At 45.9% G+C, this 26,323-nt stretch overlaps 1 protein-coding gene across 4 annotated transcripts in view; it reads left to right on the forward strand.

The window, feature by feature from the left end:
- The first annotated feature begins 772 nt into the window (after window positions 1–772).
- GALNT16 (polypeptide N-acetylgalactosaminyltransferase 16) overlaps window positions 773–26,323 on the forward strand; it is a 74,594-nt gene continuing 49,043 nt past the window's right edge. For 2 of the 4 annotated variants that reach the window (XM_021547076.2, XM_021547077.3), the window contains exon 1: window positions 773–1,090. In XM_021547076.2, the coding sequence (XP_021402751.1) occupies window positions 887–1,090 (204 nt within the window). In that variant the 5' untranslated portion in view covers window positions 773–886. Of the gene's footprint in view, window positions 1,173–16,496; window positions 16,505–26,323 lie in introns of those variants that run through there. The other 2 variants (XM_021547078.3, XM_077784104.1) reach the window with 2 other exon arrangements.

Here is a 26,323-nt window from a genome sequence, read left to right on the forward strand (position 1 = left end):
AACATTTGTTTTCCATGTAAGTTTTCTCACTACCTCCTCCTGCTCTTGCAAACCTTAAAGCCATAGCTGCTCAGCAGCTGCACTGTGCCTAAATGTCACTTGGTTTCACAAGCTGCATGCTCTGTTGTTTAAGCTGAGCTTTAGCAGTGCCCTGTGATGTGGAATTGTATCATCTTTGCCTCTCCACTGCCACGCTTGTCCTCCCGCAGGGCTTGAAAGGCCTCGAGGCTGTGCCACGGGCCCAGGTACATGGTGTGAGTGTTGCTTGTGGTAGCGATGGGAGCGGGTGCTTGGGCAGCTCCACTGTCAGCCCAAGAGCCTTGCTCCCGTCAACCACCACAGCTTCAGCGGGAGATGGGCTCATCTCCACGGAGTGGGTGCCCAGATCCCGTGTGCTGCGGGCTGCCACGGTGTATTCGCTGGCGCCTGCCTTACGGGCACGACTCTGGCAGCAGAGACACGAGTCCCAGCGGGCAGCGGTGCAGGAGGGCAGGCTGGTGCGCTGTCCCAGCAGCCATCTCCCGGGGCTGAGCCCGTGTCCCGGCTCCCCGCCGCGGGGCCCTGCCGCTCCGTCCCCGCTCAGCTGCGGCGCCGAGCGCATCCCCGTCGGCAGCCGGCCCCGCTGCCCGCGCCGGCCGGGCCGGGAGGAGGAGGAGCAGGAGGAGGCGCGGAGCCCTCCGCCCCCTGCGGCGGAGCGGCCGAGGCGTTAGGACCCGGCGGCGGCGGCTGGGCGGCGCGGGGCCGGGGCCGGGGCCGGGGCCGGGGCCGGGGCCGGGGCGGTGAGGGGCGGGGGAGCCGCGCCGCCGCTCCTCCTCTCCTCTTCTTCCTCCCGCAGCCGCCCCTGCCCGTCGAGGCAGCGCTCCCAGGCTCCCCCGGGGCGCTCGGCATGAGGAGAATCAGGGCTAATGCCATCGCCATCCTGACTGTCGCCTGGATCTTGGGCACTTTCTACTACTTATGGCAGGACAACAAGCCCCGCTCGGCGGCTGCCGGCAGGTCCGCCGGAGGCGGTAGCGGCGGCGCCCGGAGCGGGCAGAGGGCGGCCGGCAGGCTGGAGCTGCGCCGGGAGGAGAGGACCATCCCCCTCATCGTGAGTGAGCGGCGGCCGCCAGCATCCCGTCCTGCCGCGGCGGGGAGGATGCTCGGGGAGGGAGCCGCCGCGGCGGGCGCGGGTACGCCGGCGGAGGGCTGCGCTTTGCCTTCGGGTTGCTTTCTGTTTATTTTAGCATTCGTGCTTGTCACCATGGCAGCCCTACAATCGGGGAGCAGGGTGGGCACTCTCGAGGGAATAGAGTAGTGCCGTGGGTAAAGTGTTGCCGAGTTATCGCCACCACTCTCAGCCCGGGCTCTGCCCTTGCCCAGGGAAAAAGGCGGGTGAAACAGCTGGAAGGTTTTTAGTTCGCGTTCAGAAGGTGTTCACATGCGATATGTGTATGCACGCACGCATGTATGTGATCACAGTGCTTTCGCGTCAGGGCCAGCTCTCAGAAGCCCTTCCTCCGGCCAGCCGGGCTCCGAGCATCGGGCCGGGGCGATGCGAGTGACTGTACAGCTGGTACCAGCCTCTGCCTCGGCTCCCTCCGCTTGGCTGTCAGATGGAGGACCTGGGCTGCTCGTGACTTCTGTCTCTTTTAAACCACAGGCAGCAGCCCGAGTCGGGCTCAGGCTAGAGTTTGGGCAAGGAGATGGCAGGAGCCCCCAGGGCTCCGTTCCTAACTCGAGGAGTGGTAGCAGTGCCCTGATGTGCTGCTTCAGTTTTGTTGAAAGCCCCACACTCTGCCCTCCTTGGGTATCTGTGGGCTCAGTAGGGGGATAAAATTGAGCTCCTGACTTGAGGATGATGAGGACCTTCCTGTCTGTCTGTGGCGGTGATTTGTCCTCCCTTCAGCCTGTTTAATAGCATCAATAAAGCTCTCCCAACTCTCGGCAATTGCTTAATAAAAAATAAATCAGCCCCTGGAGCAAGAAGTGGCCCAGCAGTACCATTCCCAGGAGTGATCCAGCTGAAGCTGTTCGGGAACTGCACTGTGTGTCACTCTTTGGCTGCGAATCCATTTGTCAGCTGTTACGCACACATGGAAGTGAACAAAAGCAGCAGCCCGGTCAGAGTCGAGCAGGCCAGGCGCCAGGGCTGCCCGCCTCCCTCCTTGGCTGGCACTGGGATTTTTTGGCCTGTGTCTTGCTTTTTTTCACTTGTAAAGCGGGGATGGGAAATGTGTGTATAGGTGTTTGGGAAGCCCTGTGAATGTTTGGAAAATGCAGTCAGAGCAGTCCCAGCCCTCAGGCAGCAGGGTGGAAACTCTTCGGCTGAACCCTTTGGCCATTGCTTGCAGCTGCTGAAACTCAAAAGTCAAGGCTGAGGGTCTTGGACAGAGCACTTCTGTTATTTGGTGGTTACTAGGGCTGGGGGCTGCCGGCAGTTCAGGCTGCTCTGCTTTGGGCCCTCTGTGGAGCAGGACTGTGGAAATGAGTACGGTGAGGAGCTCTGTGCGAGTGCTGCTATTGCTGTAGCCCTTTGGGTGCACCGGGAAATGCTCTTAGGCTGGCAAAGGCTGAGTTGAACAGAGGATTTGGAGCACTCCTGCTTTTTTGATTCCACCTTAGTGGCGGAAGAAGCTGCCTCTGAGCTTCTGATTCCTTGTGTGAGCTTGAACATGCTGGTGTAGCAGTTTTATTTCTCTGTTCCCCCGCTTATCCCTTCTGGTTTTTTATAGCATTTACTTTACTCCCTCTCAGAGGGCTTGTGAGGTTACATGAATCCATATCGTCTGCCAAGCACCTTAAAATCCTCACAAGGAGGATGCTGTGGTAGTGCCACATGTGATTATATTCCTGCTGTTTGTGGGGGGTAGTATGTGCTCATGGCTACCACAGAGCCTCTCCTTACAAGATACATTGCCACGCAACAGCCACTCCAGATCTGGTCCTGCTCTCAAAACTGTGTAAATCATTCCAGCACTGCCCCATGCCTGAAATCCCTTAGCAGGGAAAAATAATCATCCTTTGCATCTCAAGTCCCTCTGTAACTCGGGTCCCAGGATCTGCCAGCCCTCCCAGTAGGGCTCTCAGTAGCAGCTGAGATGAAGGAGGACCTTCTCCTTATGCACCTGGTAGTGGGGCATGGTGGAAATTTCACATCCTGACCTGCCATGATGTATTTGGATAGAGAAGGAAACAGGAAGGATTTGTGGTGTTTGGGCTTTCCCTCATGAATGCAGGTTTCCTAAGGGTTTGGTGGGTTGCCGTGAGAGCAAGGTGGTAAAATGCAGTGTGTGTACTCGTGTAACTGTGCAGTGCTATGGCTGTGGAGAGTGTGTGTGATGTGCACAGTGAGCTGTCCCAGCCTTGGCCTCTTCCTGTGCTGCTGGGGCAGAAGCAGGGAAGAGACTGTGTGTGGACACGGGGTAGGAAGGTTGGTGGAGGTGTGGGGACAGTGCTGTCCCTCAGGGTGTGGCATCTAGCAGGGTCTGAGCAGCAGGTCTCATGGTCTGAGCTGCATATGTGAGCCTGAGGGCTGGTCATGCCAGGGCAGTAGCTGTGCCAATGGTCCACAGCATGTGGCTGGCTTTGTTCCCCAGCACAGCCCACTACCTTCTCCCAGCCAGCACAGGAAATGTGCCAGTTCTATTGCCCACTGGAGAAATAACAAATCTAGAGAAGCAGCTGTCCTTTGGCAGCACAGAGCCCTCAATCCTGAGTTCATTCCCCTTGAAGTCAGATTATTTGACTTAATATACAATGGCGGTCATGTATAAGGGGAGGAGTGCTTGTGCTCTGCGTGCTTCTCTATCCCTTGTCTTTCTGCAGAGCCACTGAGACAAGCTGCCCATTTTGATCCAGCTTCTGGTTTCCTCTGCTCTGCATGAGTGACTATGTTGAACTTCAGGTTTGGGCTCATCTGCAAATAAGGGTGACTCATGTGATTTATGGGTATCTGGAAAAATATTTTTTCAATTTTCTAATATTGGCTGCTTTTCTGTCTGGGAAAAAGAAAAAAACCTTTCTTTTGGATGAGTGAATCCAAGAGTTCTGCTTTTGCATCTATGTGATGACATTTCAAATCCTGGGCAAGTGAAAGTTTATTGTTTGGGTTAAAAAACTGAAATGCTTTCTGGAGTTGTGTTTTTTTCTTCTTTATTCTCTCTTAATGTGCAGAATAAAAATCATCTCAGGTAAACACTTTGTCAAATGCAAGTCTCAGCTTGAAACTGTTTTTTATTTGTTGACCTCATATTTATTTCTACAACTTTCAACTTAAAATCTGGATGTCTGATTCCTGGAGTCAGCAGGGAAATTTTTGAATATTTAAGCTGGGGCATGGAGCTGTCAGAGATCAGTGTCCCAGAAACAGCTTGTGCATTAATAGCAATCCTACAGATATCTGCATTATAGATAGAAATCTTGACATGGCCTCTCTGCAATAGGCTCTTCACAGACAGGCTCTACAGATGCTTGAAATGAAAATTCATATATTGGCAAATGGCAGGGGTCAGTTGGTGACATGACGAGCCCCTGCATGCTTCTCCTTCCACTTACCACAGAGGGTATAAACACAAGTGAGTACCACACTCCTAGAAATGCATTTTTTCTCTGGAACACAGCATAGTTTCATATAGATTAGAAGGAGCCCTAAGACCTCTGACAGTTACCTCGTGTGTTTTTGGAAGATGAGATTCCTCCCTGGACTCTTTTCTATCTCTTCTAGGCAAAAGGTTGTTTCCTGTTTCCAGGAAATTTCCAAAGGCCAGAAGCTGTGCTATGTGTCTTTAGAAGGGCTTTGGCATCATTCCTGCACTATGTGCAGGTGGTTAATTGTTCACAATGTGCTGCATATCTGTTTTAGTATGGCACTGATGAGCAGAGCCCAGGGCTCTGTTCTTCCCTGTCTGAAGACTGCAGCATGGGAGGCTCACCCAGCTCACTTGTATCCCAGCGAAGAGAGCGAGGCCATTGCTGCAGCGTGGGCAAAGCTTGTTAGTGAGAGAGATAGTTGGTAGGCAGCTTTGAAAGAGATTTTTCTGTTGGCTGACTGTGAGCTTAGGGTGGGAGTATTTTCTCCTATTCCCTAGTCAAAAGCAGGATGTGAGGTGGCCCACAGGATTCTCCAGCTTGCTGACTTCTCTGGAGTGGCAGGGAAGCAGCAACATGCTTGGGAGTAGGAGATAAAAGCATAACTTTTTAAATGCTCTGAATTGTGTTAGGCTGATGCCCTGTTGCTCTTTGGAGCAGGTATGATGCCTCTTATCTTTGTCAACTGCTCTTTGGATTTTGGTATGTTGTCTCTTGTCTTCATCCTGCCAACTTTTGTGACTGTAGTTGCTCTGTGAGCCCATTGGAGCCAGTTTGGACGTGGAGAGGCCCTGCATTGTAATGCTGGCTCAGGTTGCCTGAGCTCAGCCCTCCTGTCTGCTCCCTGCCTCTGTGCTCAGCCATGTAAAATGTGCACTGGGGAGATGAGATCAAGCCATCCTTTTTCCTTGTAGCTAAGGGTTTCTAAATGCTCTGCAAACATCACTAAACTGGGTGTCACCTGCCTGTGGTGAGACAGCAAGCAGGAGACTCCACTGGGATGCTTGGCTCAGAACAGGTGGTGCGTGTAGGCAAAGAACAAGTTGGCAAGGAAAGATGTCAATTGTTTAATTCCCATGTCTTGTTTAGCCAGAAAATAGGCAGTGGTTGGGCTTTACCCACTTCTCTGAATTGCCAAACTGGCACAATTAGCCATGCTTGTATTTGCCACCAAGTAAGACCACCTTGATACATGCTGTTCAGACCCTGGAACACCTAGTGCCTTTGGCTCCTGGGTATCTGAACCCCACAAAGCAGGTGCTGGCTGATGTTCACCATGTGTTCATGAATGATTTTATTCTCATCCCTTCATCACATTTCCTCTGTGTGCAGCTTTCCAGCTTTCATAGGATGCTGTTTTCCTCACAGCTGGGATAAGATGTAACTTTCATGGTTTGCTAAATGATTCCATTTTTCCGGGACCTGTGTCCCGTGAGGCTCCTGCATGTGTGCCTCCCTGGAGGCAGGTCTTGTAGCCTCAGGCATGTAACTTGAGAAACTGAGGTGGATCCTAAATAAATTAAAAAACCCAACAAACACAGCAAGAGGGGGATCAGCACTGTTTCCTTGCATTGGCATATTGTCCGGCTTATTTTCATGATCTGCTGTGCTATGGAGAGAAGAGGCCTAATTTTTAATAAGGTGCCACAGTTCATTTTAGCAGCTTCCTTACCATTTTTCTCATAGCAGGTTGGTCCCTCTTGAGTCTTCTGCCTTTTGGGGCAAGGATCACACATATGGCTCTGTACATTTCTTTCTGTTGTTATGCTGGGTGTCTGTGTTTGAGTTTGCACACATGTGGACAGAGCACAGAGCTCTGTGGTCTCCCCAGGGCTGTGATGCTGTCTGTAAGCCAGACCACCATGGATGCAGCAGCAGCACACCTTGAGGCCAGGAAGGTATGGTGAGCAAACCAGTGAAGTTGCCATGTTCAACAGCTCACAAAATGTTCTTGTTTTCTTAAAACATCTTCCTTTCAAATTAAAGGAAAAGTGGAGGGAACTTCATCTCTCTGTCCTACCATCCTGCAAAGCAGCTCTGCTCCCTGTGGCTCTGCAGATATTTGGGGTGTTGGAAATGAGATGGAAAAGAAGCTGCCAGTTGCTGGGTTTATTTGTTTTGTTCAGCCTGGCCCATTCCACTGCTAAAATCCAGCACCTGCTGGGCTCTTCCCAGCACCTGTATGGCCTCTGCTCTTCCCAGTTTGTATTAGGGTGAGGGACACAGCCCTTAATGCTCGGGGTTTTGTGACAGCCATTCAATGCTGTGGCCAGACCCTTGCAGCACTGATATTTTTTTTTTTTTTTAAATCTCTGTGGCATCTCTCTTATGGCACATGGGGCCTATGCCAGCTCCCTGGGAAAGGGTGACTTGGTAATTTTTTCTCTAAGGGTATTACTGCAGGAGGAAGATTCAGTGACAGCTTGACAGTGTAATATTTTATTTACAATGTTTATGTTTTAAAAATGTGGGAAGGCCTGCTGTTTGCCTACATGGCAGAAAATTATTTTATATTTAATTTGTCCCAATGGCCCTTATGATGCATTAAAAATAAAATAAAAATGAAAGAAATTGTTCACAATAGTAACGTTAATAAAATCCAGTTGGCAGCACTGGCCTTAATTATTAATCAAAATGTTGCTGTAGCTGCAATGAGGTAGCTGGGGCTTGGGGAACGTGGTGGTCTGGGCAGCCTGGGAGTGTGTAGAAGTGAGGGGAGGCCAGTGCAGTGCTCCTGAACATGATTTATTTTACTAGAGCCTTTTCATTAAATCAGTGGGTGAAGCAGTTGCAAGTTTTAGCAAGCTGAAGCATTCTTTAGTATGCAGCTGCTTCCTCAGTATGATCTTTGCATATACAAAACTGTCTTAAGATTTTAAAACTAAAAATTTAGCAGTGTTGCTGGAAACAGAAACTTTGCCAGGTATCTCAGGTTGCTGTTTGCCATGGTGGAACTTGGTCCAGACACTTCATCCCAAGGCAGGCAGGTTGAGAGTCACTTAGAAGGCAAGGGGAGAAGATGTTTTGTTTCAGTGGCACTGAACTGGGACCGCCCATTTTGGAGCCCTGAATACTGACTTAAAATATTCCTGTTAGAATAGCACGCAGAGCACAAAGGCAATGAAACAGAGGCAAATGTGCTGGGGATGAAGGACAAGGGACAGCAGGGGACCCTGGCTCGTGTGCGGTGTCTCACTTCTGCAGGGGAAGCCCCAGGGCAGAGCCCAGCAAAGTGGGACCTCTTGCTCTTCCTTGGCTCCCCATAGAATGCTAGCTGGTTGTTCCTATTCCATGTCACCTCAGTGCGAGTCCCAGGACCTTGCTTTCTTTTTCTTGTTTTGGTTGTGTGTGCTGCTCTCATGTGCCACTCCAGCCCTATCTGCCAGCTCCTGCAGTAGGCTTGTGGGCTCTTTGGGGTTGTCCTGCCAGCTGGCACTGTGTCTGGTGCTGAGTGCAGAGGCCATGATCCACAACACATCCCATACTATTGCATTAAGGTAAAGATTGAACCACAGTGGAGACCCGTGGAGTGGGAGTTGAGCTGCCTTATTGACTGTGTGAACTCATCTTCCTTACAGGCTCTTCATATGCCTCTGTTTCCCCAAAGTCTAAAATGAAAATTTTATCTAGTTCACAGGGCTTTTGGGCAGCTTAGCTTGCAAGTTTTGTAAAGGACTGGAGATGAGAGAGGTAACCTCAGCAAAACGTGGCTGAGTTCTCCTTTTGTATACCCTCTGAACAAGGAGCAGGATTAGCAGAAACGTAGCAGGTCATGGCCAATCTGCTGCAAAAGGAAGGTGTTGAAGGCACAGCATGGGCTGCTTCATGAACTGAACAATAGGATTTGTTAGTAAAGGCTGTGTATTACCCACTGCTGTCTTTTGCTGTGTCTTTACAAGCACATATTCTTGCAACTAATAAAAGTGATAAGGACTGCAGGTGGACTGTCCGCTTCAGATTTCCATGTCCCAGTTGTGTTTGGGGCTGTGGAGACAAGTAAAAAAATAATATAGTGGTCTCTTGGGCCCTATCTCTGCAGAGAAATTACCCATGTTGTGATGTGCTTTGAGCACATATGGGTGATTTCTCAGTGTTGGTAGAGACCAAGTTTTTGATAAGCAGCTGCACTTGCCCTTTGGCATTACTTTCTTTCGCCTCCTTCAGAGGCATTGTCCCTGCAGAGTCCTGCCTCAGCTCCCTCTGCATTGCCACTGCAGGTCTCACAGCATTGTCGGTGTCTCTGTGCATCCCCAGGATGTGAATGAAGCTGTCACGGGTGGCTGTCCCAGAGCTGGGAAGCTGTTTTGGCTGGTGAGATGATGCTTGGTTGGTCATCCTGCCATGGTGGAGCTGGAGGATTTGCAGGTCAGGCTTCAAGGCTGCCATGGTTGGACTGGGGCAGTGCTCTAACGTCTGACTGTTACAGCGTGGTCACTGATGACACTCAGCTAAAGAAAATTTTCTGCTTTAACATCTTGTTTTCAATTCTCCCAATTCACAAATTTTTCATCTTGCAAGCTGTAATATGATCTTTTTGAGGAGGCTTTGTTTAACAGTAGCAGAGAGAGAAAGCACCTGTGCTGAAATCTGTATCAGACATTTTGTGGGCCTGTGAGGAAAAAAAAAAAGACTCTTTTTCTTGCCTTTTATTGTTTTGGATAACTCCCCTAAAACAGCTAGGGCTTGGCTAGAAAAGTGCTTCTAACCAATGAAAGTATTTTCAGAGGTTTTCTGAAAAAGAATCTTTCTGCTGGACAAAATTGGAAAAATTATGCTTGCTTGCATGCTGAGTGCCCTGAACAAAGTATTTGGTGCCAGAGAGTGTCATGCCCATTCTGTAATTTTGTGCCTTTTGGTACCAAGTATGCAGTAAAAAGTGTGATGAATAAGGAAGAGTGTATAAGAGCTGCAAAAGGCAGTGCAGCTCCTTGGGTAACTGGTCAGTTAGTCTCTGAGTACAGGAATCTGGATACAGTGGCAGTGCAAATGGGAGCCATCACATCCACACAATGAAATTGAAATAATTGTGTGCTTCCTATGTAGTTTCCTGTAGTCTTTTGAAATTGTAAAAAATAACGGTAAAGCATTGCAGTTAAAAACTGTGAATGGTGCAAATGCTCACAGCTATGTCCTGGTGTGTGTGATCATGCTGTATTTCCCAGGTGCTGTAATATGCATGTCATTTTTGGTGGATTTGCTTTTCTTTGTACCTTTCAGTGAGATTTATTCAGATCTGGTTGTGTAGTAGGCATTATCAGCCATCAGGCTGCTGATGGAGTAGGCTGCATTTGTCTCCCAACCTTCTGAAATGTCTCTATTTGGCTGAACTACTTGTTTCATGCCTAAATATAGGGAACAACCTCTCACAGTGACCTCTTAGGGGTTGGCAGGAGCATTAACAAACAGGTAGGGTCATAACCCTCTTTCTGGCCTAGGGATGCTCAGTTGCCACATCTCTGTTGGTGCTTCACATGCAGAGCTGGCTACTCTGTCAGGGGCAGGCTGGGGTGAGCACAGGGGTTTTTCTCTCATTGCTCAGGTGCAGGGTGGTGTTTATACTCAGCTTGGGTTGGCAGCAGAAGGATGGATGCTCTGCAATGAGGTAACCCTTCCAAAAATTCTTGTGGAACAAATCTGAACTTGGTGTCTGTTTGCATCCTCCTGTGTTTGGTTGTGCCGTGCCTTGGAATGGCGAGCCATGAGGAAGTGGTTAACAGTGAAAGCAAACACTCTGCTTACAGCACAGGATACAGATGCAGGCAGACCAGCAGATTTCCCATTCCCTGAGTCACATCAGGTAATAAGGAAAATCTGCTGATCTCTTTTCTTCCTTACAGCATTATTAAAAATTATGCATTGTAAATTATTTACTCATTAATTTTCTTGGGCCCAAAGCCTCACTTTCAGGAAAGACATGTTGGAGTTGAAAGGAAACATGGTGGGGTGATACAAATCTTTGTGTATGGCAAAGCTAATGTGAAACAGCTACATTATGGCTGCATTCTTCTCTCTGCTGCTGTTCAGATATGAATTGTGCATCACTGCCCTGTGTATTTGGTACCTTTGCTACCCCTTGTATCTGTGACTCAAAAGGGCAACCTGGGTGTTTCTGCCACCCCCATGGGTTTGGATGCATCAGTCGTGGCATGGCAATGTCATGGCAGTAGTGTTCTCTTGCCCACCACCAGCATCCTTGGGGCACTGGGTGTCCACTTGCACTGAGGAATTGGAGGGGACAGTGTTCTGGGAGGACCTTGTGAGAGACATTTGATGTGTGCAAAGCTGAGCCTTTTAAATCTTGATGCCCTAGTTAAGAGGGATTTAGTCCTTCCAACCTGTCACAGTCCATCTCATTTTTTCCCCTTTCCTTGTAGTTAGAGGATTAAAATTGTCGCATTGAGCTTAAAGGGGATTGGAATGCTCTGTATTCTTCTGCTTTTGCCCAATAGCTCCTGAGAGACATCATAAAGAATGGCCAAGAATGGATAAATAGGTATTAACACCACTGCAAGTGCTGAAGAAATGGTGAGAAAACGCTCCCTCCCCTTTTGTGCCTGCATTATTGCAGGGTCTGCGCAGGATGCTCATCACCTCCTGAGCTGTGGCAGCTGCCCCACACACAAGATCAGTCTGTGCCTACAGGATGCCTGGAGGCAGGAGCAGCGACTTCACACTCAGCTGGGCAGGACCAGCATCTGCAGGATGGGAGAGTGGTGATGGGAACTGGGTGTATGAAGGGATTCCCTTCTTATTCTTCTGTGCATCCTGTACCATTGGAGCCGCGTAAGGCCCCCCAGTTCACTAGTGTACAAGAGGAACTTGCTCCTGACAGTGGGCTGCATGTTCAGAAATCCCAGTACACAGTTCTGCGCTGTTCCTTTGTCTTGGCTTCAGAAGAATCCAAGATCTAAACTTTAAATTAAGTATCTTGACTTGTTTCTCGGGGGGCACAGGAAGAAGGGGTGTGGCTGGGTGGTGCTGTTCACCATGGAAGAATACTTAAAAGTGTTACAAAGTAGAAATGCAGGGTGAACATTTGGATTCCATAGTTGGTGTATCAGTGAATCTAAGAATTAAGGAAATAATGCTGCACATGGTATTTATTAAATGTCCAGGAAATTTCTGAACTAAGTTTTGTGACAGATTCATAAGGACTAGGTAAATTTTGAGTATCCACAGTACATCACCAATTTTCTTGTCCAGCTTTCTGTTAGAGCTTTTATAATTCCGCTAAAAATACACCTCTCTCTGCTGCATTTAATTTGTTGGTCCTGTGTAGAGATTGAAGTGTGGTCTTCACCATTCTCTGTGGCAAGGACAGCTATGAAGTATGTTCCCAGAAGGTTATTTTGAATCATTAGAGGCAAATTGTATCTCTGTGGTCTTGAGTAAGTGTGTTGAATTTGAATGGAAAAGATTCCCATTTTTGTCAGAATTTGCTTTAAATTTTCTGTTCAATATTTTTCTTCCTAAGGTAAATTCTCATATCACTGTCCCATATCTGAAAGGGATAAAGATGTATTTTGATCAGTGCCTGTCAGATGGGAGCCATTTGAGTTAGATACTGCTTATCCTGGGGTGGGCTCAGCATCTGTGCAATGCAGAGATCAGATTTGCACTGGGTTGCCATGGGGGTGACTCCAGCCATTACCTGGAACTGCTTGGCAGGAGCTGGTAGAGGGCTGGCAGTGTGCTGAGGATTCAGGTGCAAAAGGATAGACATGGAGAGAAGCTGTTCATGAAAACTCCTTTTCCCTGCCCTAGATGTAACCAGGGAACTACACAGCTCACAGCTGCATGTGTGTCTCTGTAGCAGGTTCTTCCTGTATGTGAGGGGCAGGTTTGGGGCCCTTCTGTGAAGAGAGAGATTGGGAGACTAGTTGAACAATTAAACCATTAGGGGCTGCCACAACCCTGCTTGGAGTTACCAGTTGCCTTGCCATCTTTTTTCAAGCAATTTGCATATGAGAGTTGTGTGAGATCTCCCATTTGTCTTGCTGCTATCTCAGACCTCACACAAGGCCTGTACTGCTGGGTGCTTCCTGTGCTTCCTGCAGACCTCTTTGGCTGTCCAGACTGTGGGCTCTTTTGTGCAAATGTGAACAGAAAAGACAGCTTCTCTCCTAGAGTTTATAACCTCTGTACATGAGTGAGATAAAGAGTTGGGGATAGGAGGCATTCTTTCTCCCATTCCCCCGATGGAGAGCTGAGATTAAGTCTTGAGCTCTGCTGAAAGGAAACAAAGCATTATTCAGAACTGTTAACCTCTGGTTATTAACTCTGATGAAAATATGAGTAAAGCCAAGACAGCTTGGATATTATTTGTGTACCAACACATATGTGGGGGGGATGGATTGTGAGAGAATAGAGATAGTGCTGAAGGCAATCCTGCCCCTGAGGTGTTGCAGCTGTACTAATTACCAAGGAGTAGGAGCAGCCCTGCCATTAATAGGGCACAGCTGTGTCCAATAAGGATGGTCCAATAAGGATGGGTGTTATAAAAGGTGGATTAGCTGGTTGAGAGAGAGTTGGAGTTAGTTGGCTGTGCTGGTGTGAGGTGTAAGGGTTAGGTGTTTGTGTTAGGGACAGTGAGGGCTAGGTGGCTGTGACAGGGACAGGAAGGAGTCAGCCGGCTGTGTGGAAGAAAGAGAACAGGAATCAGTGCTGCGAGGAGCTGCCCGTGAGAACTCACAGAGAGAAGGTCTGAAAGTCTTACAGTAGGATGGTAAACTGATGGTCAGTCAATTGGTGCCAAGTGCTGACACATATATTCAATGAATTTGCTACTGGATTCTGCTTTCTACCCCAGAGACAATTAAAACTCTGTCCTGTGGTAGCTCCTTGATTGTACGTGCCTGTCTTTCATTACATTTTGCATTGATAATGTGTTTGGACCACCTCCCAGCTCTTTGTAATTTCTGTGACCGGTGACGGGTTGGACACCTAAAACCACTTTGGCACATGTTGTATGTAACCTGAGTGGGCTGGGATACCTTGGGGGAAACAAATTTGGCTTGAGGCTGCCGAGAACGTCTTGAGAAATCCCCTCTTCCAGATTACCTCAGTTAACTCAAATGCCAACTTGGGTTTTGATGTGCATTTCATGCTGCATGTTCATTTTGGGGGAAGAAGTAGTATTTGAGAATAAGCTGCTAGGACATGAGCAAGGTTAGAAAAAAGTTCTAAGTGTTGTGAAAGTGTTAATCATTAAACCTGTTACCATGTAACAACATTATTTCTCATAATGATTAACTTCCTCACCAGGCTGTACTGGTGTGATTCTCAGGGTGTTTGCTGAGCTCTGGAAACTGGACTTTAGCTTCTCCCACAGCAGCCTAGCTGCTGAATGGTATTGAAACACTCTTTAACTGGCTAGAATGATAGACAGCAGGGCTGCTTGGGGCTGATGGTGTGTCTTCATTCTCAATTCTGCTTTTGAAGACTTACATTCTTAACTTAATCCGGGCAAAGTGAGGTTCCCCATGTTACATTGTTTTCAATGCCGAATGACATTTTTAACCATGTGCTGAAACCAATATTCTGTGTAATTTGCTCTTCTGAGTAGAAAATACACTGTAATGCTTTTAATCATTCCCTCTTCATTAAGGAAGGATTTCATCAGGGGATATGTTCCTGGCATTTGCAGCTTGCACTCATTTGTTTTCTTGCTACCCTGTTTTTTTGTGCAGACAGATAAAAACAGTGCTGAATGCCGAAATGCTCATGTGCCTGGTTGGTGGCATGTGGCACAGGTTGTCACAGGCACTACCATCTGACTGGGCATGTGGCCTTTTCCCTGCAAGTTATTAATAGTCAAATGCAAGTACAGTGACATTGTCTACTTTTGTAGGAACAGAATTTTACAAGGATGAGTTTAGCTGGTTGTTCATTTTCCTTTGGATAGGCGTCTGAATGTCAGGCATCTGCTGCTGCCGCTGCAGGCCCAGCTTTGTGCTGAGAAAGGGTACTTGGCTAGTTCAGGCTCCAGCAGTCTGGACAACATCAGCTGGGACATGAAAAGTTACAAATGGATGGCCAGGCCTTTACCACTGTTGTTTGGGCAGGTGATATTGGGTCATGTTGCCAATAATTCTGTAACACAGGCAGGGAAAACTTGGCAGTCTAAGATTGGGGCTTCAGTGTACAGCCTGTGCCTGGGCTGGATGAACCACTCTGTGCAGCGTGCTGGAGCACACCTCTCCTGATCAGAGGGGTAAGGAGTAATGTTTTCTAGGTCAGCAGCAATATGCCACCTCAAGAAAGCTCCTAACAAGCACCTCAGCATCCTTCGGTAACTCTTGTCTTGTTTGACACAGACTTGCTTCTTGAGTATCTCCACATTGTGCTGTTGGGGTAGTGGGACAGAATTGGATCTGCAGAATTGGTTTTTCAGAATGGCTCTTTACTGTAAGCAGAAATGGGCTCTTTGGACTTACTTGAGGGGAAAAGATGGCCAAAATACACCAAAAGCCTGATGATGTAAAAGAAATACCTTTGCTCCTGAAAAGGGTAAGTAAAAAATCCCCACCTGTTTAGAAATGCCATTCAGGCTCCCTATAGCTGTGCTTCTAGAACAACTATGTACAATTCTCCTGCCAGTTCAGTACCTTCAGCGTTACCAAAGAGTGTATGAAAAACAATTGCATGGTAATGCCTTCGATGTTAGAGGGCAGCTCAGCTGTTTCTCAGGACAGACACTAAGTCTGGCAAGGAGGAAGGTATTTATACTGTGCTTTAGTTAAGTGTTGGCCTGAAAGAACTTGTCAGAAATTAACTTGGTACATTTCTGACAGTGTGATGGTGTGATGGCAATATTCTCCTTGATTTACTGAATTAGCTTATCTGAATTGGAAGAGTTTGCTTGGTGCTTCCTTGGGATGAGAAAGATGTCTGAAGAAGCTGGAGTTCAGGACGTTTTTGTCTTTATTGTGTTCTCTTAGTATAGAGAAAGTGTGTAAGTATTAAAATATATTTAAAACAATTTTAATGCATTTTAAGTATTTGAATGTTCACTGGAATGTGGACTCTTAATAGCGCCTTAAAATAACTGCAGTCTCTTTGCAGATGCTAGATGCTGAGTGCCTCCTACAGAAATGGTGCCATGGCTCCTGGAGCTTCTGGCTTGCTTTGGGAGCTACAGAAAGCATCTGATAGCTCTTCCGTTCTCCTGTCCCATTAAATAGGTTGCCAATATAAAATGCATTAAGTACAATGCTGTAGTTTTAGTCTATATTGAGCCAGATTGGAACCAGTGTCAGGAGCTAGCAGGAAAGATTATCTAAGGATGCTGGGGTTATAGAGTTACAATGTGACTGGCCTGGAGCTGATTGCTCTTTAAAGATAGGTGGTTTGGGAGGAGAGGATTGCTGTAGAGGCCTGTCTGCTCCTTCAGAGGTAATTTAACAGCCTGCCTTCCATTCAGGCAAGGGAAATGCTATCAGTGGATTTTTTTCCTATTGCATTAAATGACCTGTCTGTATGTCATGGCCTAATTGTGTTACCCCAGAGAGAAGGGGGGATAGAGGATGATTTTCCTTGAAAGTTTTCTTTGCTGCATTGGAAAGGGACTGCTCCCATCTGATTCAGCTGCCAGGCAACCAGATTTCTCTCTGCTGGTCAATAAACAGAAACTGCAGTTTTATGCACCAGAAGCTGGGGTACTGGCTGCTATAGTTATGACTTAATTGCTAGTGTCAGATTAGTTAGGACTTGGATATTGCACCAAGCTAAGGATCTATCTGCTAGAGATGTACACATTGAAAGTGAATCCATGTATTTACATTAAAGAGATTTGTACTGGCATCTGTTCTGCCCAATGGTTTTTACAGGAAAAATAGTCTACAGACAATAAGACTGAAACATTTCAATTGGTACTTTCAGTAATAAACATTTTTTGCATTGACAGGCCATGTGCACTTGACTCTTCAGAAATGTGGTAAGTGTTTAAGCATCTTCTTTTACAGATCAAGAGTCTGAAGGAGGCTGAGAAAGGTTAAAGTCTTGATTTACACTGATTGCTCAGGCTCCATTGACTTTCTCTTTGAATGTCTTTCCCGCTGGGCATTTTACTGACATCCCCTTCCTTAGAGCTTCAGTGCATGTTTAAATAGTCATGGCTGTTCTGCAGGGAAGGCAGGGGTAATAGGCACAATTGAAGTAAATGTACCCTGCTGATGCACAGTGCCAGCATGCTTTGCCCCCTGAGGATGATGCCTCTCCTCACTGGGTATCTTTAGGAGACAGCATTGAGAGTGCTCAGGTCTCTGTTTGCAAGTGGGACATCTTGCAATGTTGCAAGGTGAAGGCCCTTGTAATAAGTGGCTCAAATGAAGCAGACAGTAATGAGTTGTCCAGGAATGGTTCATTGGCTCCTGCCTGGCAGAGGGAAGAGTGTCACTGTGATTTGTATTTATCTAGCTATGCAATTGAATTTTATCCTTGAACTTGGTTCCTCGTTCAGACAAAATCTGTTATGTGAAACACATGCCATTTGCACAGGGTTCTTAATTAGAAGAATTTGTCATAAGCATGGGCATCTTTCTCTTGTTACTGTGGCAGGGAATAGAGAGCAATCACATCCTCAAATTCCTTAGAAATGTATCTGTTGTTGTTTGCTATTTTTATAGCCTTTCAATCCTTGATGTCTGCAGAAAGATGAGGTTCCTTATGATATTGCTGTGCTACCATTATTATGCTTTTAATTAGTTAATGAACTAGTGACTTTTGAGTTGAAAAGGGGGGGGGGGGGAATAGGAGAAGCAAAAGTAAAGAGTTGAGGTATTTCCACAAGGCTTGCTATCTGTTGAGCAGCAAATGCTTAAAACTTGCATATTCAAAAATATCTAGCTCTGTGGAGTTAAAGGGGGAAATTACAGCATGCTGAAATTTAACAGCTGCCCTCTCCTAAAACATCAAAGTTCTCTTCTCCCATACTGCCACTAGAAATGAATGGGCGGAGTGCAAGAAAACAATTTGCTATGATAATTTAAAAATTAACAGCTTGGCTTGGTGTACATCTTGCACCCTGCTTTTCCTCTCTGCCCTCCCTTGGGTGGCCCAAGCATGCCATTTTGGAAGCATTCAAAGAAGAGAAAGTCCATTGTCTGTGCAAAGTTCAGGAATTACTAGGTTCTTCTATGTGAAACCTAGAGTCCAGCACCAGGGATTAATTGCTTACTTTCAGGTTTTGAAGGGTCTGTGTCTTTTGCAAAGAATAAAGCAAAAACATCTTGCAGGCTGCAAAGCACATCAGCCTTATTGAAATGTTTGCCAGGGGTGCAGCAGGGCCCTCCTCCTAAGCTAGGAACTATTGGACTACTGCAGAATTTATTTTGGTGGGTTTTTTAGCCAAAAAAAACCCATTTATCTCCTTGGGGAATTTTTATTTTAGCTGGTTTGTCTCCTTTCTTCCTCTCCAGATGGATATTATGGTATTAACAGATGGATAAGGAGAAACACTTCCTTCCCTGACTAAAAAGGAAGTGAACGTATGGAAGCTGTCTCAGGCATGTTTTGAGCCCTCTTTTAATTTGGCAAAGACTTTGCCCTCAACCCTGGAGCCTTGAGGACCAGTGTGGCAGGCAGAGGCAGATGGGGAAGCCCACGTATGAGGCTTACAGGGGGAATGGAGTGTGTTTTGAGAAGGCCAGTGTTATATCAGGTGGGCTCACTTGTACTGTAGTGGGTCAAATCTCACTCTGGCTCTCGCAGTATGTCAAAGTTGGTATTTTCAGCTGCTTCTGTCCTTTAAGTATGATAGCTAGGTCAATGTGTTTAATGAAGACATGCTCTTCAGTGGCTGCTTCGTGCTGCTGGAAGCAGTTAATTAAATAAAACACTGCGGGTTTTAGACTAGCAAGGTCTTTTGGGTGAAGGACTTGGGTAGATCTGGAAGTAGATGTTTGATGAAGCTGTTTTGTGCTTTATAGTTTTCCCTTTAAGCTGAGATGGAAAGGAAGTGTTAATCATTTCTCAAGGGTGCTGCAAGATATGACTGCAGTCTTGTGAACATCACTGATTGTGTCCTTCAAAAGATCTTTCTGGGACCACACAAATGGCAGAAGTGGTAGATGGCTGTGGTGCCTAGCTGAAAGAAGGGAGAATATTTGATTTGAGAGCCTGCAGGCAAGCTCCTCTTGCTCTGAGAAGGCACTAATCTTATATTTTGCTCTGCAGGTTATGATGAGCAACTATGCCAATCTGACAGATTTTGCCAGGTGCTGGTAGGGACACTGCTTGGAAAATTGTGAAATGCAGGAGAAACTACTCTTACCAAGACATCCCTCCATCTGTCTGCAAATAATGCCTGTATTTCCCTGGGTACTGTCTCCCTTTGGGCTGTGAGAAAGGCAGAGGTTGAGTCAGTACAGACCCATACCTGCAGGAGATGTGGGCCCTATTACATCTGGGGACAGAGGTCATCTTCCAGTAGCTGGCCTGAGAAGACACTGAGGGATAGTAGATGTGTTTGGAAGGAGTGTGGGGGGAAACAGGAGAAGCAAAAGCAAGGTTATCTCTACCAGATGCTGGCTGTGGTCCCTAAGGAAAAACTATTTTTGCTCTGTTGCCATGATGTTTGTGCTCAAGGTTAAAGCACTTGGGTGGAGGTGAAGACACCATTCTGGTAATATTGTGCTTCAGGTGGGTTGATTGCAAAGAAAATTACTGTTGTTAGCCTGGTATTAACAGGGGCACATGAGAGGGATGATGTCTGTTACTTGCCTGGTAACATGAAAGTGTGCAGTGAAGGGTAACATAAAGTTATTATCAACTAAAATAAGCTGAGGGAGTTCTTCCCCCCTTGATTAAAAACTTACTGCTTCACACAGGTGAACACAGTGCTCTTGGAAGAGATTGAAGGGATGAATGTGTGTAGGAAAACAGAGGATGGGGATGGGTGTTCTATATATGCTTTTCCCACTTGCTGCTTCCCTACAAAATTTATCAGTCACTTGGAAATTGGTTCTGATAATATTGCTCTATATGTTATAAGAGGAGGGGTCTGTTAAGAGCATATCTGATGGGTGAGGGAGTAAGTGTAGGATCTTTCATCTGTTAAGATGTTACCAGGTTAGAGATGGTCGTTTGCTGGGGCACTTGCTCCAGCTGAGCCCTGAGTGGAGGACAGGGTGGAAAGCTGCCAGTTGGACTAGCAGCTCTCAGTTCAGCTCCAAGGAGAGCTGGAGCAGCCTTGCTGGGAATATCCTTACAGTTTGAGCCACTGGCCTGAAAGGCTCTATAACTCAGAGAGAATATTAACCTGTAGATAGAAAAGTCTGACAGCTTCTGACTCAGAGCATCTAAGTGATGTGGGATGGGAAGAGCTTGCAGGGGGCCTGGCAGGATGGATAAAGAAAACTAATTTGGAGGGGAAGTACATTGCAAGTAGCAAGATAGGACCAACTTTGTTTTCTTTTGCTTTTCCCCCTGGCTCTAGACTGCAGAGAACAGCAGCTATTTAACATCCCTGTAGCTCTTCCTCTCTTTCAGATGAGGAAAAAAAGGACCAATATTTTCTTTAGGAAACCAAAGATATGGCTACATTCAAAGTTTCTGAACTGAGTTGTATGGGAGATTTGTACATGTTATTTGTGTCTGTATGTACTGAAAGCCTTGAGGCTCTTGTCACAGAGATTTTTTTCAATACAGAGGATTTTTATAATTTTTTACTTATTTTTCTGCTTTGTTCAAAGTACTAATTCAACTACTGTTTCTCCCACTCTTTGAGTGGTACAAACAAAATACTGGAAAGCATATTGGGTACCTGAGCAAATGCACTGGAGATCAGAATGCCTCCTTGTGTTTACCAAAAGAATTGACATACCTAGTAAGATGCAAACCTGATCAATTTGGCTGATGCACTTCCATCCCTATCAAGCAGAGGTTGGTCTGGAATACCTTTCATTTAAAAATGAAAGATGCCTCCAGAGGCATGCTGCAGAAATGGATGGTGGAGCAAGCAGCTCTAGGACCCAGCTGCCTTTCTTCCTCTCCAGCTTCTCTTGTCTTGGACACTTGTAAGCAAGATTTGTGGCATCCAAGAGCTGGTAACAAGCCAGGTTTACCCTCCTGTATGAGGGTGATCTTGCTCAAGATGGGATCACTCACAGATGATGAAGTCACCAGTGGCTTGCAGTGGGTAGACACCTCTTTAGCTTGGAGGTGATCCCTGAGCCTTGCAGCAGAGGCCCCACCAGCCAAACCAATGAAACGCTTTCAACATTCACTTCTGATTACTATGAGAGTTGCAGTACCTCTGCCATGAGATTTTAATGGATTTTTTTTTGTGTTCCCAAGTTAACCAGCCTCCTTGAGATAGGTATCTTTTCTCTTGACACCTATCTGCGTCTTAGACCTGGCACAGTAGGATTTGAATTGTTGACACTGCTTAATGCAGAGACATAAATTGCTATTGCATTGCCTTCACCATGGTGTATGGTCCATGTCCATTGTCTCTCTCAAAGGCAGACATTTCTGAAGCAATCTTTCTCATATTACAATTTTGCCTTCAGTGGGGAAAATTACTTTTCTGCAATGAGAAACATGATTTCTTGCCTAATCTCTGACTAAACATTGAACTTTTGAAAGATAACCTTTCTGCTGTCCATAATGAAATTATTCATTTTCTTGATCTGCATGGATGGCAGATATTGGTCAATTCCAGGCCTTTAGTGTTATGGTACAAACCTGTGCTGCCTGCGTTTAAGGAATAATTATTCATTTGCAGGAGCTGTACCAGGCAGTTACCTTCTGTGAACTGGCCTACAGACATGGGTTGTGTGCAGTCCAAGTGCATCAACAGGATAGGTGTGCAAAAATTGTTCCATTTTATGATGGACATACCTCACAAAGGTTTGATAGTGGGAGACAATTTTCTATTGTTTAGCTTTACTCGTTTCTAATGAAGTGTGCGGCTAAGCTCTTCTGCTCCGCTAGCTTGGGGCATTGGTTGCTGAAGTGCCAGCTTTCCAAAATTACCCAAATGTACCAAGTGTTTGACTCTTAAAAAAAAAAAAGAGAAATCTTCTGGCAAAAGAATATATATCTTTCTGCTTCTGGAAAGATTCTCCTGCAGGTAGCCTTGATTCTGAACATGACTACTGTTTGTTGTATTTGAGGAGGAAATAGGTGTCAGTCAACTTTTTTTGTCATTTTCACATGCTTTGGAATAGCCTGTAAATGGTATGCTGAAAAACAAGCTGTTGTCCAAGCTTTGTGTTGATATGGCAGGCCTAGAAAACAGTCTTAGGATAGTTGTTCTAAGGCTTCTGTAGATCACTACCAGACCCTGAAGTAAACTTTAGCACTGAAGGAAAAGTTGGCTTTAGGTTATTTGTGCTGGTCTTGTAAGCTGCTTTTGGCTGAGCTGTTTGAGGAAGAAGCTGAAAGTGGAAGCTTCTAAGAATCTGATGGGTGTTATGAGAAAAGTTAATCACAAGAGCTCCCCAGGAGGTGAGGAGTGCAGTGATGTGGTGCTGATCGGCGTGGGTAGGAAGCAGCATCATGCTGGGAGCAGGTGTTGGAAACAGCTTTGGTGAATGAAGTGGGCAGAGCCCTGCAATCACAGCAGGGCTGAGGCAGGAGCTGAGCATCTCCTCTCAGCACCCTGCTCCCAGGCAGGAGGCTCTGCCACATCCACAGCACACTGTGAGGTTTCCTTCTCACATAACTGGGAACTGGCTCTGTGTGCGCTAGATAAGGACTTAGCTTTAAAAAAACCAAAAGCAACAAAACAAACTGAAAAGTACTGTGGTATTGCTATGGTAACAAACATCTAGAAATGCGGGCAGATCTCTGTATTAACTGTGGGCTTGGGCTTTATACCCTGTGCCCTGGTGGTTGCATATGCAATCAGAGATAGAAATGTGCTGTAAAGGGAAATTACAGCAGGTTTATGATACCTTGGGATCTTTCCAAATATGAGACCTACTGCTCCCTCTGCTTGAGACAGGCTAGGAGTAGTTGCAGGCTGTTGGTGTGTGTCTGTCACTGCCTGTTCACTACCCATCCAGGCAATGAGAGACGAGCAGCCAAATGCATTCTGGAGTACTGGGATATCCTGCAGTTTGAGTTTAAGAATAGCTTGGGTCTTTACTCAGACATTTGGAGGGCTTATACTAGTTGAAGAAAACTGGTATAATTTGCTGCTTCCAGCGGCACATTCAATGGCAGGCCTGGGAGAAGGGAAAGGGAGTTCAGCTTCTTCCCTGGTGTGGTGCTTATTTGTGTGTGCAGTAGTTCTGGGTTTTGCTGTGTTTTCATTCTTGTTTTCCTTTTTCTACTATTTTGGGCAGTGTTAAAATCCTACAAGAGGGAAGGTACCAGTAGCAGAGCACACCGAGTTTCTGGCAGAGATGGAGCAGGTCCTTCCACAGCATGCCTATGGCATGGGGTTTCTTGGTAGCTTGGATAGTCATTTTCCCCTCCATAAGCATCCTCTAGAAAGTACTGCAGGACTGGGCAATAGATAAGGAGAAGGGAAGGAACTTCCAGAATGGCAATTACAGAGGTGTAGGGGACCTTGTTATAATTACAGCTGATATTAGAAGAGGATGTTAGAGATCAGAAGAGGGAGAGACCTGTCCTGAGAAGGCCTGGCTTTGAAGAGGAGAAAAGACCTCAAAATGACAATGAGGGAACTGGACCATCTCTCTTGCAAGGAAACACTGAGAGAGCTGGGCTTGCTTAGCCTCTAGAAGAGATGACTGAGAGGAGACCTTTTCAGTCTTGAAGGAAGAGTGTCAGAGGGTGGAGCCAGGCTCTGCTCCATGGTGCTGAGCAATAGGACAAGAGGCAATGGGCAGGAAATGATGCACCTAAATGTGAGAAGGAACTTCTGTCCTCTGTGGGTGACCATCTACATGGGACAGATTGCTCAGAGAGGTTGTGGAGTCTTCCTCACTGGAGATACTCAAGAACGATTTGGACACAATCCTGTGCCATGTGCTTTAGGATCACCTTGCTTGAGCAGGGAGGTTGGATAAGATCACAGACTTCACTATGATCCCTTCTAACTTCACCCATTCTGTGATTCTGTTAAAATGCTGCCTCCTAAAAAAGAAAAGTCTTTTTTCATGCATCCCTTCCTAAGGGTGATCCTGACAGGATCCTAGCATATGTGAAGGAAGCTGCCTCTCGGAATGCAGAGACTTCTCTGGCTTAGTGGTGCTCTGGCTCCCCTTGGGACCAAGTTGCAGGCCTGACTGTGATTTCAGGCTTCAAATTTTTTAAAGCTATGGTGTGCAATATATCAGTGGGGCCTTGATCTGGACACTTTTGGCACACCACTTGTTTCTGATGTACTTTGCGCATGATTGCAGGGAAGCAGAGGAAGAACTCCAGAGAGTTCAGTCTCCTGCATGAGTGCACGTTAGCATGTAATTATGTGCAGTCATGCCAGTTAAAGCTTTTAGTGGACATGCATGATAGAAATAGCTTTGTATTGACACTTAAAATTCAGGATTGCTTTTTTTGTTGAGTACCTAACCCTACAACCTTAAATATGTGGTTTTTTTGTTTTGGCCTGGGGAGGAAGGGAAAGAGAGAGAGCTGTAAGCTGTTTGAGTGACAGCTGTATAAAGAGCTGTATATATTGACAGATCATGAAGAGTCCTTCATTAGTACATGTTTCTTAAATATCTTAATTAAGGAGAAAGGTTGAAGAGTGCTGTCCTGGCAGTTGGCTGGATTGTGTGCTGTGAATGCTACTGGGCATGAGAGCTAATGTTCACATTGTGGTTGCAGGGACCTCACTGGCAGCTGCCTTTGTGCTAATCAAAAATAAGATTTGAACAGTTCAGTCTGTTTTGTTCAGTACAAGGTGCTTGGCTGAAGAGTGTTGCTCTTTATTGGCATTTGGGTGTGTTGCTGGTCTGGCTGCCTTCAGCACTGGCAGAGAAACTGCTGGGAATGGGGCATGAAGATGAGTACACTGCCTGTGTGCCATTGGTCCATGGTCAGGCTCATACAGAACACTTTTTACATCCAACCAACTAAGGAAAGAAGTGCTTATTCTAGACTGTAATGCAGAATTACAAGCTAATTTCTCTGTCTCATTAAACTTTTATAATCAAGGGACAGGCCTCCTGCCCCTGTATCTATAACAGTCCTTTGAAGTTTTTGTGGGTTTTCAGGGTTTGGAGGGTTTTTAGAGTTGGTTTTGTGATATCTTTGATGCTTGCAACCACAGTTCTGCTTTTGGTTTTATGGCTTTTTTTTTTTTTTTTTTTAATCTACTTTGAACAAACCTCTCAGCACATTTCCTTTGTTCATATTTGTTCATTGCCCATGTCCTTTCGTGGAGCCAGAAATGCTGAAATCCAACAAGAGCAAGCCAGAAATGTGAAGAATGTCTCAACTATTTTTTCTGTTTGGGAGAAAAAGCTGTTTTACAGGCTCCATACCTCAAGCAAGCTGTTTTGCTTTTAATCTTTACATCATCACCACAACTTCCAGCTAGAAATTTATACATTATTTGTCTTCTGGGTAATGAAGGCCATTCACAACATAGTTAAAATGGTTTCTAAACAAGAGCCATTTTCCAGAGCAAATAAAGAGTTGTAAGAAAGGGAGCCTTAGTGTGCTAAACAGTTTAATTTTTCTAAAATTCAGAAAGATAGCAGGAAATTGGGTCCTCTGAGAGTACTCTGCATGTGTTTTTCTCCCTGTTTGTATTTTTGTTGTGGCTGCAATTCTGCTGATGTCACTGACAATTTTACCACTGAATTTAACTAGCAATTTACAATTACTGGGACCTTTACATTGTGTTTTTCTGAAGACAAAGCCTATGTGCTTCATGCAGCTTTGTGTGGAGAGGACAAAGCAGAACTCACCAAGCAGTGTTCATCCTCATGAGCAAACCTGTGGGTTTCGTGGAGCTGTGACAGGACTGGATATGTCTATGTTTATTTTTAATTCATATATAGGAAGGCTGCTGAAGGCCTGGGCAAGGTTCTTTGACTGGCGGCTTTTTGGAGCTGTTGTCTCTGGTGAAAGAGGTCTGTGTGGTGGAAAATGTACCTGCCCAGTGCTCCTTTGGCCGTGGGAGGTAAGTGAGGCTGTTGTGTTGCCCAGGGTTGTGAGTGAAGATCACTCAATCCTACTGGTTATACTCAGATGTCATACTTTGGAAGAAGAGAATTTTTAACAAGTATCTGATCTTGGGGAGGGAAAACTGTCTTCTTGACAGTATTGGTTATACTCGCACAACACCCTTGAGAAGACAAAGGTTAGGATCACTGACCCAGGTATAAGAAACAGACACCCACATTTCCTGCTGTGACCCATAATTGAAATTTGAAAAATGAAATCTTGCTCAGAGTGGAAACTGCTGAGCTGATGACTGGGTGAGCTGGGTGGTCAGGAGTCTGGTATGTCAGGAGTACAGTTTTTGGGTGGGAGGGAAGTGAGACGGTTGCATGACTATGAGCTTTTCAAAAATGGAATTTGGGCAAAATTTCATTAGCTCAATATGTGGAGAAAAATGCCAGACATACCTTTTCATGAATGAATTCAAAACCAGCAGCTCCCCAAATCTGCTTGATCATATTTATGGTTAAGCTAGGTCAGAAGAAATTGCTATAGCCCAAGGTTTCTGTAGTGGTGTTTTTGCTGACCACAAAACATTCAAACATTACTTGATTTGAAAATCAAGTTCTGTGTTCATTACCTCCTTGGTTTTGAATTTCTAGATATTCACCTTTTTCTTTTTTGCAACTTTGACAGCAAAAATTTGTCCTATCCATAGAAAAACTGT

Source organism: Lonchura striata, chromosome 6, assembly GCF_046129695.1.
Source record: "Lonchura striata isolate bLonStr1 chromosome 6, bLonStr1.mat, whole genome shotgun sequence".
NCBI classification, from domain to species: domain Eukaryota; kingdom Metazoa; phylum Chordata; class Aves; order Passeriformes; family Estrildidae; genus Lonchura; species Lonchura striata.